The sequence below is a fragment of the Myiozetetes cayanensis genome, unplaced genomic scaffold, assembly GCF_022539395.1.
Source record: "Myiozetetes cayanensis isolate MyiCay16 unplaced genomic scaffold, myiCay2020 scf1, whole genome shotgun sequence".
Taxonomy (NCBI): domain Eukaryota; kingdom Metazoa; phylum Chordata; class Aves; order Passeriformes; family Tyrannidae; genus Myiozetetes; species Myiozetetes cayanensis.
This window is the reverse complement of record NW_026086604.1, coordinates 41058844-41075599: the sequence shown is the minus strand read 5'-3', so window position 1 is coordinate 41075599 and position 16756 is coordinate 41058844. Positions and strand designations below refer to the sequence as shown.

The 16756-nt window shown below is 38.9% G+C and overlaps 1 protein-coding gene across 4 annotated transcripts in view; it reads left to right on the top strand.

Moving 5' to 3' along the window:
- SPIDR (scaffold protein involved in DNA repair) overlaps positions 1–16756 on the top strand; it is a 198681-nt gene that overhangs the window by 66426 nt on the left and 115499 nt on the right. For all 4 annotated transcript variants that reach the window (XM_050312525.1, XM_050312514.1, XM_050312522.1 and 1 more), the window contains exon 8: positions 11208–11427. In XM_050312525.1, the coding sequence (XP_050168482.1) occupies positions 11208–11427 (220 nt within the window). The remainder of the gene's footprint in view (positions 1–11207; positions 11428–16756) is intronic.

Sequence of the window (16756 nt, the reverse complement as noted above, 5' to 3'; positions counted from 1 at the left end):
AGTTAGAAGTCTTTAGGACTAACTACTGTTTCATTTACCCTGTAAGCATTTGGTAAAACTTCTGAAAAATGCTGGACGTGCCACAATTTAGGAATACATTTCAACTTCACAGCTTAAATTTCACTTCCAATTCTCAGTCCTTGCTTCAATATGTTAGGATTATAAAATAACCACTAAAACAGCTTTGATAGTATTGTGAGGATAGTTTTCCATCTAGGACAAAATTTATTTTTGATAGTTTTATTCTTAGAATGGCCATACTGTTTTGTGTCACCAAAATAAAATTGGTGTTTGGTTTGGAAGACATCAGTTAGAATGGTTGAAATTTTAGTAGTGTAACTAGATAACCTTCTACTTGCTTCTAGTCTGGAATGTGAAGTGTCAGCACAGCAAAGGAATACTACTTTTAGCTTTCATCACTTTAGGTTCAAGTTGAGATTCTTCTCAAATTTTGTTTCCCCTCTGTTTTGCCCAGTAATATTTCTAAACTCCATTGTTTCCAGGACTGTTTCTGAGAGGAAAGAACTTCTCGAATTGCAAACTTGTTTGAGTTACTAAAGAAGCTTGAAGATTAATGTGGAGGGTTGAAGTACCTTAGTTGCTGGAAGTGCTGTCACATCATTTTGGATATCCCATAGACATGCAGACCAGAAGTTCATTGCTAAAGCAAAGGGGAGCAACTTCAAATGAGATCAATTTGAAATCCTTCATATATTTGGGTTTTAAGGAAAAATGTTTCAGATATGTGGGCTACTCACGCCATTAGACATTTCATGTCAGAGAATTTTATGCCTTTATTTTGCTGTTGCTTACTTTTAGGTTATATCAATCTTCATATTATCCACCCCCCCACCTAGTTTTTGGCTTTAGTTTTTAAAAATTCTTGTCTGTTAGCTCCCTGACCCCTTTCTGTAGGTAACCATTGTGGTTTGGCTGGCTCTTGGTCAGTGGGATGAATCATAGCCCAGAAGAGAGCACCTCCTTTGAGCACGCACTTTCTGGTTTCCATGCAGTGTACGGGGCCTCACTTTTGGCCGGTTTGTTCTGCAGGGTAGAAGAAATCCTCACGCTTGCTCTGATTCTGACAACTTTGGGTCAAAATTGCATTCGGCAGCCTGTCCCTGTGTTGGGATAGGCTCTCACTAAGAATATTCGTTTCTACAAGGTGATTGGTAATTGCACTTCTTGTAAATCAAGCTGTAAACCATACCAGACAGAGGCCTGAAGGGAGATAAGACCAAAATCTGCCCGTGTTGCGCTGTGTTGGTCAGATGCTTGCTGTGGTTTAGTTCTAACAGGGGCGGATGTCAGGCTTTTTGCCACAAATCCTAAAGTTTCTTTTCTTCACAAGATGTGAAAGGGAGGCTGAGGTGCAGTCTGCATAACAGCATGTCTCTGATCAGCCAAGCTGATGGTCTGAGAGTACTCTGTGCATGGGCTTGTAGACCGTTTGCAAGCTTTTCTTCTGTATGCAGTGCTGCAACTTCCCTATGAAGTTTCCTGTTTGAGCTAAGAGGTGATCTGGACAGCTGAAAGAGAGAGAGGAAAAACAAAACCAAACCCACAACAAAAACCCAAACCTTTTCCTGTCAACATCTGCTGGTTGTATAGGGATTGCATGATGCAGAAGAAAAAATAGTGTTTTTCTGAGTTACATTCAGACAACCTTCCTGTCTATAGGAGGGGACACAAATAATATTTCAAGCAAACTCATGTAGATTCCTTTTGTAACTTCCAAAATTTTACTTTCTATACATCTTACCTTATTTTTTTTGGTGGTTTTTGTTTTTTTTTTTTTTTTTTGCCTGGCAGTTATCATCAAAGCAGTTCTTTACCTTAAATGCAGAAACATATTATTCTCTATTATTTGTAGTCTAATGCAATATATCTGCTTCTTGTTAGCCTGAGATTAAGATTTGTGGTTGTGTTACAATTGAATTTTGAGTAGTGAACTGATAATAAACCAAAACCATTGATCTTGCCTTCCAAACAGCTCCTTCTTCTCAGGGGAAAGTGACCTTAAAGGGGCAACAAATCTTCATTTTGCTGAGGCAAGTGGAACAACACATGAAGGGAGGAGGGTGAAGCCCTGGAGATGACAGGGTTTCCTATGTAACACCACATTTTCAAGAAGGCTGAAAGGTTTACATAAGAGGATATAAACAATCACTCTCCCTCTTCCAGTTTCAATGACTAGTTAAGATGATGGGAAGAAAGGATTTTAGCAGCTTGAATGCCATGAAACTTGCACATGGATGAAGAAAACAAGGGTAACCCTTAACAGGGTTTCCTTTACTATGCAAAATTCTTCTAAAAACACAAAAGTCTGAATTTTGCGAGTTGTTGCTTATTTTCTTAACTCTTGATGGTTTATTACTTAACAGTTAATACTATAAATGAGAGATAAAAAAGTGGCCAATTTTTTTCCTAGCCAACTGTCTGAACTTGTTACAGCATTGGGAAGGGAAAAAACCCGAATGTAAACTTGTCTTTTTCGAACAAGAATTCCTTGTATGTTTTTGTTTTCTTATGAGAAGCAATAATGACATGCATAGTTACTTTAAGTAGCTTACATGTGTTCTTATAAAGCATGTACAGTGTTTAAAGCACAGCCAAATTCAGCAACCTTTTAAAAATTAATATAAATGTGGCAAGAAGCCATCATGCCTGTGAGACTTGATGTGTTTTTGAGAAAAATCTTTCGGATGGCTTCAGAAGTTACCAGCCCAGAAAGAGTAACAACACGTATGGATCAGAATAGCAATCTTGTACAGGCTGTGAAAATGTTGTAATCTTCATCTGGTTTTTAGTGTTGACTTTGGATTTACAAGGGTCTGCTTGGTATCTACGTGCTTGCTGAGTTTGTTATACCTGCACCTGCGATTTTTACATAAGTAAGGAGGAATAACCATAATGGGATGACAAACAAAAGCATGTTTTTATTTTGATTTATGCCAACAATATGACATTTTTTACTTTTTACAGTTGAAAATGAAAGTAAAGTGTTGTGGCTTGAACCAGAAAGTGGTTGGCTATTCTTTCAGGGCAGATAGTATGTGCTGTCCCAGGGGGATGTGCAGTAACTAGCAGTCTTGGAACTCACATTCAACAATTAGAAGTTAAATTATGTTGGGATAAAATAATACCTTTGAAAAAATAACTGAGGGAGAGAAATTTGGAAGTGTGTTGCTAGTTTGCTTTATTAGACAAAGCATAAAGTGGGGTTTTCTTTATTTCCTTAATAATTCCATAATGTATATCTGACCTATTCATCTGAACCAAAGGCCAAAAATGACTTTCACTCTTAGTGCAGTGAGTACTATTTACAACATTAATTGCTCACAATTCTGTGTACTTTCAGTGGGAAATGTTATTTTATAAAAGCTTGTAGCTAGGATTAGTAGAAATTTGACTTGTGTTTCATGTACTATTTCTTGTAGTGCATATTTCTAAAGAATTTGTCAGTTAAGAGAAAGTATAATTTAACTTCTCAACCATGTTTTTTAGAAATTTCAACTGAATATGTCAGGTACAGTACAAGTTTGCTTCTAAACTGTAGTTCATATATATGATTTGTTTGATAGCTCTTTGAGCAAAAGTAACAGTAATTTGTTTTGGTTAAAAGCATCTGTCCTCTTTCCTGTATCATTCATTAAGATCAAGAATTGAGACTGTTTAGCTGGGAAGAACAAATACAGGTTGTCCTGACTGTTTTTGCATAAATCAAATATTTGTTAGCAGTTTTTCAAATACTAGTGTGGCTTCAAGCAATCTCATCTTTCTCCCTTGGGTTTTCTTACGAATTTGTCTTGTTTTTTCCAGAAAGCTCTACTTGCATGAATGTAATTTTTTTATTGATTTAAAGGGAAGGGGATGAAGTACTCTTCCTTTTGCCTCTTGCCCTCCTTACTTGGTTTCTTTTATCCATGTGACCTGTGAGATAAGTCTTGTGGCTCAGTTGTTTCTCTGTTGTTTTGTCATTCTCGCTTTGCATGATAGTTCACATGTTTATTTGCTGTAGATGTGTGTATGCTCATTACTATATACTTTTCATTATCACAAGAATAATAATTTCTGCTCTGCTTTTCTTCATGTTTGCATATTACTTCGGGTTTTTTCTGGAATGCTTAGTGGAGCAGAGCCATACACTGCTTGGCATTTTACTAAGCTCCAGTTGTCTTCTGTGTTTGTAAGAACTGGTCTGAGTGCTTGCAGTGCACTGTTTTCTCCATTGGTGTTGTGGCCTTTATGGAAACTTATTTCTCCCTTATGTCATGTATGATTATTACATTCATTTACGTTCAGATGGGCACAGCAGCCTTGTAGGTGAGATGCCTTTTCTCAACATTGCAAGATTTTTTAAATTTTCACGGCAGAATGGAAAATGGAAAATTCAGGAGTACTCACTGTCAAAGAGTCAACTTGGCTTTGTTTTGGTCTTGTTGATGTGATGGTGTTACTGTTACATCTGCTGAGTTGATCTGCGTGGCGGTACAATGGCTATCCCAGCTAACACATTCAAGTAATGTAGGATTCAGTTTGCTGTCCTGAAACACTTTTGTCACCTTGTAGGTCTCGTAGGGGATTGCTCTGCTGCTGGGCTTGTATCAACTGGCTCTAAAGAGCATTTGTTTCCCTTTGAGGATTTTCCATTTAAGACTACGGGTGCTCTTTTGGAACACTTGAACAGTAGCATTTTAGCAAAATTCACTTGAGTGAGGTGAAATGCATTGGTCTTACTGGTACTGGCATCTAATGCATTTCCATACATTAAAGCGCCATGGATCCTTTCCTTGCAATGTGTTCAGCTTCCTGTCACTGTGTCGCAAGAGGAACACAAAATATGTGGTTCCCAAGAGATCACAATTTCTATATTTTCCTCCTCATTTGTCTTCCTTATTGGTAGTTACAGAGTTATTAAAACAAACTTTAGAGTTGTATTTCAGGCACTGAAGCCAGAATGTCTGAACATTTGTTTTTTTAAATTGCACTCCTTGATGTTTTTTCCTTTCCTTCTCTCCAAACTGCTTTTTCGTTGTTAAGAGTCAAAGCAGGCTGGCTTTTTTCTTAACCTCCTTCCTAGGCTGCCCTTGGCGTGGCCAGTGCATCATTTGTGACCATGTACATTCAGTGCTGATGTGGCTTAAATATATGTGTCTGCTGGGAAGCCACTATGTTAGGACTGAAGATTAAGGGCATTCAGTCTGCCAGAGACTGTAGAGTCATGCTGAAGTCTTCAAAATGCTCAAAGTCTATTGTCTCCAAAGGAAGAGTGAATGTTCACCCCCTCTCCCCTTTTTTCGTTCTTTTTGTTTCAAGTCTCCTGGAATTCAGAGGAACACAGAACATCTGCAAAGGACTGTGTCAAAACGTGTTTTGATGTCATGGTATATGACATGACGTGTGATGAAGGGCAGCATCACCCTATGCACTGAAGTAATAAACAGAAATGAAAATAATTACCCAAGGAAATTGATGCATTCACTGTGAAATTTGTTTGTTCATCTCCCAGGCACTTGAATTATCTTTGTGGTTTAACTGAGCTACTTCATGTCTGCAGTTTGCTACTTCATGTTGCAAATTGGCGTGAGAGGCCAACACCCCAGAGGACACCTGGAATTAAATAATTAACTATAGATGCCAGAGCAGATCTGTTAGGTGGTTAAACCAAAAGTTCCTCTAGTTTAGGATCCTGTTTCTGGCGGTGACAAGAGCTATCAAAATGCCTGGGAAAAATGATAACAGGGCTAGCACTTGATATTTTCCCACAGTATTCTCCCAATGATGTCCGAAACATCTCTGACTCGGGGGCTTTCTGAGCCAGAATTCTGTCTGTGTTCTTAGTAGTTCTAAATAAAAGATTTTCTCCTACTGAAAAGTTACCGGTTGTTTTTCTGAACCCTTGCATACAATGTAAACCTGTTTGCATCACACAATTATGGACCATCAGGCTTTTTTTGGAAATCATGCCCAAGGTTTGTTCCATTATTGCTATATTGCCAAAAAACCCTTTGATTTCAAAGGCTCTGCTCACAGTAGCAGTGAGAGGTTGATATTCCATTTGCCTAGGTTTGAATCAGGATTTCTTCATCTTTGTTAGAGCTTCTTGTTTCTTGTCTGAGAGGTGATGGAGGTTCTTGACAGTCATAGAAAGGTTTTACCTGAGATGTTTCCATGCTTAAATGGCTTGTTTGTCCCACCAGTCAGTCCGTCCTGCTGGTTTCACTTGTTCTGGATCACTTGCGAAGTCTGTTGCCTTTCAGTGGGTGGCACTTACCAAGGCAGTGCTCTGCAAAGAGTGATGTGACTAACCCGGCTCATGGCTGGTTATTATAAGTACATTTTTCTTGTACTCCAGACTTTCTGTGACCAACATTTCAATTCACTCATAGCCAGCATATTACTGCATGTCTTTGTGATGGTTTTTCTTCTTATGGAAGATTCTGGTAGAAGTGAGGAAGCATTACACACCATGGTGGCTGAGTTCCCTTCCTTTTAAACGTGTGGGGTTTTTTTAGAGGAGACATGTTGTACATCCCAAATATCTCTTCAAAATTCCTATCAGCCAGATTTATCAGTGCCTTTCTATCTTTCTTTGTGGTACCTTGAGCCTTGTGTATCAGGGATCGAATTATACTTCATGCCCCTGGGGTGAATAAGCCCTCTGTTTATACTCATGGGGCCAGATATTTCAAATGATCCTGGATCATTTTCTCTGACTTTCCAGCTGACTCTGTGTGAAGGCTATGCAAAGATGCTGGAAGGGGCAGCTGTCCATGCTAGGCTCTGTTCCAGGACCACTGAGCTGCAGCAACCCTCTGTTACCCGAGCTCAGAGCACTCAGGGCTTTGCTGAGAAATGCACCTGTGTCTGAAATGATCAGGCAGCTATCTGGGTTTCCATCTTTATCTCCCTCAAGCATTTCACTGATGCAGACGCATCTGGAACCAGATTAAATATTTGGAGAAGTTTCTTCACTGAAAGCATGGTTTATCACTAGAACAGGCTCTCCACAGCACCAAACCTGTCAGTTCAAGGAACGTTTGCAGGAGGCTCTTTGTTCTGTGATTTAGTGTTAGGTGGTCCTGCGAGGAGCAGGGAGTTGGACTTGATGATCCTTATGGGTCCCTTTCAGCTTGAGATATTCTCTGATTCTGTAAGAGCTTTCTTAAGCAGTCCTCAAATTGCTGCTTCAGGAAGGTTTCTAAATGCATCCAGGCAGCTGTATGCTCACTCTGAGAGTGTGCATGTGCAGTGGAGAGTAAAGGTTACCTTCAAGTAAGTAAACTGAAGGGTTTTTTTTAAACAAACATTCCATACGTACCTGCAGTTCTTATTTCTTCTCTCTGTCTCATGATCCTTCCAGTATAATAGCATTATGCCTAGAGTTGGTGGTTGAAAGGTAGCACTAGGTGTGCCTTGACCCATGTTTTCATTACCCTCCTGTGTTTTCTGTCCATTGTGGACATTGAGATTTAAAAAAGATGAATCTGGCCAAGAGTTGTAGAATATATATATATATATGCCTATGATATCAAATGTGCCTGCAGACCACACCTTGAACAGCCGCTATCTCTGTTCAGTGACTTCATCATGTCTGTCCTTGCTGGGTGCTGCAGGAACTTCTTGAGGACAATCCAGCCTGGACACTGCAGCGGAAAAGAAGTAACTGGATACTGTTTGAAACTGGTTTAATCCAGCCTGGTTGGACTGTCACTGCAAAGTACCATCCTTCCACAGTCCCTTCCTGCCCCATCTCCCCACTTTCCATCATTTGGTCTTTCCTCCCTAGTATTTGCTTCTGTGCTTTGGTGGCTTTGCAGTTGGCTGGATTAGCTCACTAATTTTCTTAAAAACTAACCCTGAAGAAAGAAATTCATGAGTGTTCTAGACAGCAGAATGGGAAATGAAGGAATATGCAATGTAGGAATGGACACAGTTATTGACTGAACCTTTTAAAATACATATTATTGTAAGGTATTCTTTCTTGTTTAAGATTACTAGGTATTGCCATGAAATCTGCACATCTGTGTGTTTGAATTTCTGTAATTCTGTAAATCTGCTTTGCAAATGAAATTAAGTGAATGAGAAATTCAGCAAGCAAGCAAGAACTTCTGTGAGTTATCCAAGGGTGAAAGAGAACATTGCAAAGCCTTAAAGTGAGCTTTTCACATGGATGAACAAACAAGTGATCTTCTCTGGAAACTGTAGAATTTGCAGTGATCCAGCCAGTCTCCTCACCCGCAAATTCTGCCTCCAGTGTGCAGACACATATGTTTGATTTATTTTTGATTGACATAACAATGCAAGAGCCAAATGAATTAAAACTGAAGCTACGTTCTGAACTTTGGTGTTTCATCACGTGCCAGCAATCCAAAGTGCTTTGCCATGTTGTTCTAGAGAACACTATCATCAGCAGTAATAATAATTTCAGAGTAATTAAACTAAACTATCTCTATGCATCTAAATAAACAAATAGATTGTGGTTCTGTAGAATGTGCATGTGTGCCAAGTGTGAGACTTGGCTGGTTGTTGAAATTGAGATGCTTTTAATGTAGAAGCATTCTGCTTCATTTAGTATCAGCTCCCAGTGTTTGCAGCAACTTGAGGCTTACAAGAGACTCTGGTACCTTGGTAGGATTTTTTTAGTCTAATATCCTTTAGATGCTTTCATACAGATATAGTTCTTGATTTACCTAGTGGTTTTAACTGTTTTACAGTCAGAGGTATTTAAAAGAAAAATGCTATTAGGTTGTCATTCATTTTCTTCAACCTGATGTACCAGCTGAGTAACATGTATACTGATGACCAGTAAGAATTGTCATAAAATTCTGCATGTAAGAAATGTGTAGTTCAGAAGTGATGGACAGTCTCTCTCACAAGCTGTCTTAATACTTTTTTTTTTTTAATAGACTGTTGGTGTGTTTCAAAATTGAAGCTGATTTCTTTTGTGACTTGGTTTTTAAAGTGGATGCAAATGCAAATTGTGCAGTGTGTCTAGAGGGAGGAGTTAAGTGCTCAGTTACTTTAAAGGATGAGAATTTTTGTGGTTGGGAGAATTTGTTTATGCATGCCAGATGACTTGGGGTTGACAGAGGACCACAACTGCAGCTAGTCAGGCAAAACAGAATTCAAGTGTGAATATTCTAAGTCCTCCCCTTTAGGCATAGAAAACTAGTCAGCACTCACCCTTGGCAGAAGTTTGCACATAAGCAAACATTAACACAGTGCAGTGAGTATTTGGAGTGGCACTGCAATGTGACAGCTTTCTCTGAGAAGGTGACAGCAGTGAGGAGCAATAGCAGTGACAACCCTCTCTCTTCATCAGTGAGCCTCAAAGGACTTGGAAGAAAGGACTGGTTCTCCTGCTTCTGCTTCTCAGAGCTGGAAAAGGAGGTCGTGCTGTAATGGCTTGGACAGAAATGGCTTATGTACATCTTATGACAGACTGTCAGTGGAACCCTTTATCCTGCTGGAAAATACCGGTTCAAGGGAAGCAGAATGCTTTGCAGAAGCATGTTGCATGTGATGAAAATTTGGTTCATGTGAAAGTAGTTTTGAGAACATTTCAGTTTTATATTTCAATATTACTTTATTTCAGGTTTGGTATGAAATTTAATAAAGACAGGGGCAACTTTTTTTTTTCTTTTGGAGAATTAAATTTAATAAATCTGAAAGGTTTTAGGGCCTGGTTTCTTTGTTTTGGATTTCTTGAGAGTTGGGTAATTTTATTTTTTTTTTTTGTTTCTCATAAACTCAAACTAAAATATTTTGATTTATTTTCCAAAGGAAAAACATTCACAGTTGTGAAATGAGCCTTAAAATAAACAAACAAATAACTATACAGCTCTGCTGTTAAGTTCCAGTATCATGTTCACTGTTTCTCCCCTATTTCTTTGCTGTGGGAAGACAATAATTTATATCAGCTGTTTTTCCTGGGATGCTGTGTTTTTTCCAATGCAACTTGTGAATCAAAAAGGCTAGAACTGGGGCTCTGCTGCCCTTGTCCTCTGAGACCCAGTCTTGTCCCACTAAATAGACAAAGCATTCAGCAGGGAGGTAACAACTACTCTCTTCTCAGTGACTGGAGCACAGATCCGTAGGGGGGCTAGGTGAGAATGAGAACAAATCTTACAGCACAGACCAAAGTCTGTCCAAGTGGCTGTTGCAAAGGGACCTAGAGGTAATTTCATCTCAGTGCAAAGTTGTTCCTTGTTCAGCATAGACAAAAGCGCTTAGAATCGAACTGTGGGGATGCTGGTATCTGTTCATGTTGCTTTAAAACAAGAGAGTCTTCCGTACGCTGATTGCCTATGGGTAAAATGGATGATCAGTTTCGCAATAATTATTTTTAGGCCGTGCATCTATCTTACTCCCTCTTTCTCTACATTTGTCTCTAAATGTGAATCATCAGCTTTTAGATGCTGTGTACTCTCTTAACTGGCAGCCCCTGGTGGTCTAGTGGTAAAGGCGCCGCGCTATCACCGCGGAGACCCGGGTTCGATTCCCGGTCAGGGCCACTCCCGGGCAGGTGGGGCTCGTTAGCCCTTAAAGGCAACCCACCTACGTCCTAAGGACCTCACTGCCACCGTCCAAGCTCGCTTGGCCCCGGCAGATGAACCTTAGGATTAAAGGGTGGGCTCAGTTCCACGCACACTGTGTCTCACCTAAAAAATCCAATGCGCAGGCTGGAAGGTGTAAAAACCTTCCCCGGATCTTCACTCGCGAAGACTGGCCATTATTATTACTCTCTTAACTTGGTCCCTGACAACTGCTACTTTGAGAAAGGTCAAGGAAGGCAAACACAACTTCATTTTTAACAGTGTGATTATTCTGTTTTTAAATAAATGTATTTTTTTGCAGCATCTAATAAAAAAAGACCCAACAAAGTGGATGAATTGCAAAATTTAAAAGTTCAAATGTGGTGGGAAAGGGCTTCTTGTAGGGAGTTTGTGAATGCATTGGTGTTTGGAAGAAGTAGGTAGGCTTTTTTTCTCCACAGTTAATAGTATCTATAAAGAAAATAAAAATTGTTGCAAAACATAAACATAGGTCTTTTGTTAAGGTGATGCATTCTACTCATAGATTGATTTTTTGCATCAGGACAGATGTGCAGAGAGCAGAGATGCACATCTTTAGGGTGCCAGAATTTATTTCTCCTCATCCAGATTTTGCATTTTTATTTTTCGTTTTAATTTATTTTCCAGATAAATCTGGTGTCTTAATTGTGAAGATCTTAGAAATATTTGAGGAGTGTACAATACAAGTTGCCATCTGCCAGCAGCTGGAAGAGTCTCCTGCTACGCTTTCACCCGAGGATGCTGTCATCAGTGCAGAAGAACCGATACTCAAAGTCCTCTTTACGAGAGAGACAGCAGCTCACCTCAAGAGCGGACCACAGGATGTCATCCACATCTATCCCCCATGGTGAGTAGGAAGAACGGGCCACACTTGCTGTAGCACTCCAGAACCAAGTGAAGTTGATAGAATTCTGGCTGCATTGTTGCAAGAAAGACCCTGGGGGGCAAGGGGGAAGCAGGACTCCCTTGTGGTCATCTGTCTCTGGCAGCTAGAGGGATTTGACAGATATCTTGAAGATAGGTCAGATAACTAAATGTGTATCATAATGCCTCTAGTGTTGCTCAGGGCTTCAGTTGTGTTTTCACTAATATTTTCCTGTTTGGAGCACTAGGAAGGCCTGAGCAATGTCTTATCAACGATAAGGCCAATAAAGTGCATACTTTCTGGAAGCAAAGTAGTTCAGGAATGCTCATCTGTTGCTGTGAGTATGAGTATAATATTTCAGTGGGAAAGTCTGTATTAACTCTATAGCATTCGGTTCAGTTTTCAGTTCCCTGAATCCTTCTTCAGTGCAACCCTTTCTGGAATTCTTCAAAGTGTTTGGTCTACATTTGTGATTTTTTTCTGAATTGGTTTACTTACCTGAATCTCATGGGGTAGCAAAAAGTGATGAGATTTCTAGTAAAGCAGCTAGTTCAAGGGAACTTTGAAGTGGGAATATTACTCCTCTTTTCACCCCTCTCCACACAAATGATGAAAATATTTTTCTTATGTATTTCAGCATTCATTACCTGAGTTCAGCTACCTCTAGTGTTTGACCATATCCTTTTGCAAAATACTTTTTCCTGTTTTGCAAAAGCCTGTATCTGGCTTTTATCCTCATTGATAGCTGCAAATCTTTTTGAGTTCCCCAATTTGTAATCTTTTGCTTCTAAAATGTTGTTTAACTCTTTTTGGATGCAATTCAAAAATTAAGGGAAGATACTTAATTTGTGGTTTATAATGGCTACAGATACAATTATTGAGAGTTTGTTGATAGTTTAGATGTAAATAGATCAGTAGTGAAGGGAAATACAGTTTAATTCCTAGTCTGATATGATTATAAGTCACTGCTTTTTTTTTCCTTCCTCCCACCTCTAAGGTGTTTAGTTCTAATTTACCTTTTCCTTCAACAAACTTCTTTTTATGCTTTACATTTACTTCTGTTTGCCTCTGTTTTCTTCTTGTTTCTTGCTCTTACAAGCTTCTTCGTTCTGTTTTTCTCTTCAGGTTTCCTCTGATGTTTTTAAACCTCAAGTCATTGTATTTATGCTCCTTTGTCCTTCTGTGTAGACCTTAAGCCACAGATTTTTTATCAGAAGAATTGTTTTAGTTAGAGTATGATTCAGTTGTTTTCCTCCTTTTTTCTTTTTCTGAACAGTTACTGTAGTACACTTAGTATGTGTAAGTCTCGTACTGCTCCAGCTTGTTTCACGTCTGCTCTGGGAAGATGTAAATCTGCACTGATAAAATTCTTTCCAGACTACAAACATCTGCAACTGTACTAGTGTAGTCTTCTCATTGTTTAAATTTTAAGATGTTCTAGACATAAAATTAATTCCTATATATATACACGTAAACTGAGAAATCTTGAGAAAATTTCATAGCTGTATTTCCAGAAATACCACCTTTTATTTACTTTTTTTTTAATTATTATTATTATTTTAGGGGGGAGTCTACCTTTCATGTAGGCAAAGGGTTATTTCATGAAACCAGAATGTTTGGACAGGGGATACATGAGAGTTGCTTTCCTTACCTATATGACTCTGAAGGCACTTTTATAAAGACATCAGTTAATAGTGGAAAAACCGCATTATACCTCTTCTTTAGCCCTATTTTCTATCGTTTTGTAATTATTTTAATGTCAGTTGTCTCTTTGCTTACTCAACCTGAATTCAAAAGAAGTTGGGCTGGATACTGTTAAACTAAATCTACTGGAGGCGGAAAGGGGAGAGGGTGAGGGATGTTTTTGTTTTAGATTATAATTTGGCCCTTTTAGTTTACATTAATTGGAAATTGGACGTGTACACTTAATGAAAGTTTCCTGTATCACGGTTCCAAGCTTCTATTCTCTTAAACTCTTACTTGAGAGCTCTGAATGCTGAAATGTAGTTTCTGTTGCTCTGCCTTGAATTTGTACTTCTGTCATTCAAAACAAATACTGTTCATGTTAAAATACTTGTCTGTCAATTCAAATGTGTGAGTAGTGTAAAAACAAATTAACTAAATCCAACCCTGACATGTTGAAATAAGCATATTTATGTGTCTCATTGATATCACCAGTCTGAAGCAAAAGGGAACAAAAAAAAAAAAGTTGGTGCAAGGGGAGACAATATTTGAATGACCTGCATGGTTTTGGGACACATAGCACACTGTGCGTCATTGTCCTGTATTTTGAGATAATTGTATGGTAAGATAGAACAGGATGAGATGGGGTGTTTTGTAAGTGGTCAGCTTCTGGTGCTGTTAAGTAGTGTCCTGAGAGTAAAATTTCCCATTATCTTTAAAACAAAACCCCACAATTACATTCTGACTTTGCTTTTTGCTCTCTGACCAAGCAGCCAAGTGAGTAAAAATGTGGACAGACAGGCTGCTGGCTTCTGTGTGTGACTGTTTGTGAGCAAACTTTGAATGCATCATTCTGGAGCCTTTGTAAAATTAGACTTTGCTTTTCTAACTGTATTTGTATGTGCTGTGAACTTGGTGCCCAGCTTGGTATGTGAAACATCTCTAGCAATAGACTTACATAAGTACTTTAGGAAGCAGTGTTTAGAGATGTGTTGATATTCTTGCTGGTATTTGTTTGTATACAGAATCCCATGAAACTTCAGTACTGCAAGCAGGGCAGTACAAGCAATTTAATTTAAAAAATAAAATATTGTCAGGGGGCTGGTTATAAGAGTCTTACCAACCTGGACATTGCTCATGAGAGACTTCCCACTGGCTTTCAGAGAAGCCTTGCGTCAGAACAAGTTTGCAGGGCTGAAACCAGATTTCTTTGTAACTAGACATGAATTTCTTCAGATCTAGTGTCTTAAGGTACCTATTTACAATCTTGAATGAGAGGTATTTGATGTGAGAATTGTCCCTTGCTATAGGGAAAACAACTGCATTAGGGTGAGTAATGCTTTCAAGACAGCTTGTGTGGTGGAGGACAGAGCTCAACTGCCTGGCCACTGAGACATCTGATGGGAGCCTGCTCTGATCTTGAGGCTATATGGAAGTATCAATGCAGTGTTGTATCTAAATAAGGTCTATTAACTTGGACACATCACATGAAGATGGCTGTGTGGTTTGGGCTGGAGCTGGTTTGTGTCTGGCCAGCCAGGAACACAGCAGGCAAAAGAGCTCAGCCCTGCCTGCCCCTGCCTGCGTAGGCTTGCCTTGGGTTGTCTCTGCAGTACCTGAGCAATTCCTTGGATTAGGATTTTAAGTGAACACCTCATAATTTTTTACAAACCGAATCTGAATCACTAAGTGTTTTTAAAAGTTGGAAAAGAAAAAGTCTGTTACTGAGTTTAATTAAATTGATTACTAAGTCTTTATTCACTTTGCAGAAATACATATCCAGCAAAAAGTAAAGACTGTTAGTGCAAAGACATGAGAGAACAGGAACAAAGGCTTCCACTGTTTTACTGGTGATTTTATGGCTTCAACTTACCTGGGGTTTTTCGTTTGTTTAATTTTAAAAACTATAGAAATAATTTACCATACTTAACAGAAAGTGTTAAGAATTGGCATCTTTAGAGACTTCAGGATTCATTTTACTGCTGAGAGCAAGGCTTGGGGATCGACAATTTCCTTTAGATACTACTGCCTCCTGCTCATGGATATGCCCACTGTTGAATATTCCAGATAAATTAACGCGAAGAAAATGGTGCTGGTTAGAAGCCTCTTCCTTGCCATTAAATTTAACAACTTTGAAATGTTTTTCCTGTATTTCTGAAGTTAAACCACTAGATGTAAGTGATATTAATACAGTTCTTGGCCACAGAAGTATAAACCACAGATCATGTTTGATTTGGACAGGCTCAGAGATTGATCCACACCTACTGAACGTGAATGTCTGGTATGAAACCTTTAGTTCAGGAGGTTCACATGGTGCTGATAACTGGAGGCTGAGATAGCATAAAGGGGACAGAACCACTTTGTGTTCTGTTCTTACACTGCCTGTAAACACTGCAGAAGACAAGCTCCTTGGCTGGATAGCCGCTATTCCCTGTGCAAGTTCTCTGAGACAGTTTATTTTAAGAACTCTGTATGGCAAGTATATAAAACACTTAAATCTGTGACATCAACAAGCAACTTCAAAGTTGTTCTTTAGTTTCTCTTAACCTGTGAAACCACGGGGAGTCATAATTACTCAGCTTTGAAAGTGTTCCAGTGCCTGGAGAAAGTGTTTAATAGAGACTTTTCATTTCTATTTGCATAGCACTAAATTTGGTCTCTCCTTGGTGAGATTTAGAAGAGTTTGAACTATTTGCTGCCAAAAAGAGCTCCTACAAAACCTTGCTGCAGATCAGCTGATACACAGGGATGAAACCTTATATCCCAAGTCCTTTAATGCAAGCCAGTGATGGAAGTTGCTGTAGAAATATGCAAGCAAACTCTGAGCAAATTCATGTACAAGAAGCAATCTGGCTTTGTGGATTTAGGTATTCTACTTTAGAATTATCCTGGGTGTGCTGTAGGCTGTTTTGTTGACTCCACAGCAGGATTTATGATAAATGGATTTTTGTGTTGTCTTACTTAATACATTGTCTTACATTGCATAGTCTTACATCATCTGGATGAACAATAACAGGACCAACACAGGGAACTAACATGAAATAGGTGTTTTGAGCTAGCATGGCTCATGTTTAAGAGTGTTTGACTTCCAGTTGATGGAGACTTTTTACCACTGTTGTCTCACCAAACAAGGGAGGCATTGTTACAGAATACCTATCACAAGAAAGATCATGTGAAAGCAGGATCTATGCTTCACATATTAATGAAATGACCTCCTGCTGCTCTGTAAGGAAAGCATCTATATCCTTTAAAATATTCTCGTTCCATAAAGGTGAAATACAAGCAAGAATTAAATTCATGTATAGAACATCTTTTGCATACATTCAGTTTCTCTGGTTACCCCACAGAGAGGTTCCTTCTTTGAATGTTTGATAGATCAGTTTTGTCCAAATGATCAGTGTTCACCATCTTCCTCTGATGAAATCTAGGCACTTCTATATACACATATAAATATTCAAATGGATGGAAAAGAGGGGTGAAAAGATCACCAGTCAGATCCCTCCCATCGGAAAGATGTTGGCTCTGCCTTAACATCTTCAAAGAAAGAATGTAACAATAGCAGAGTGGGAGAACCCTGATAAGAGGGATGAGACTCACTCAGAAGATAAAATTCTACAAAACTTCAGAG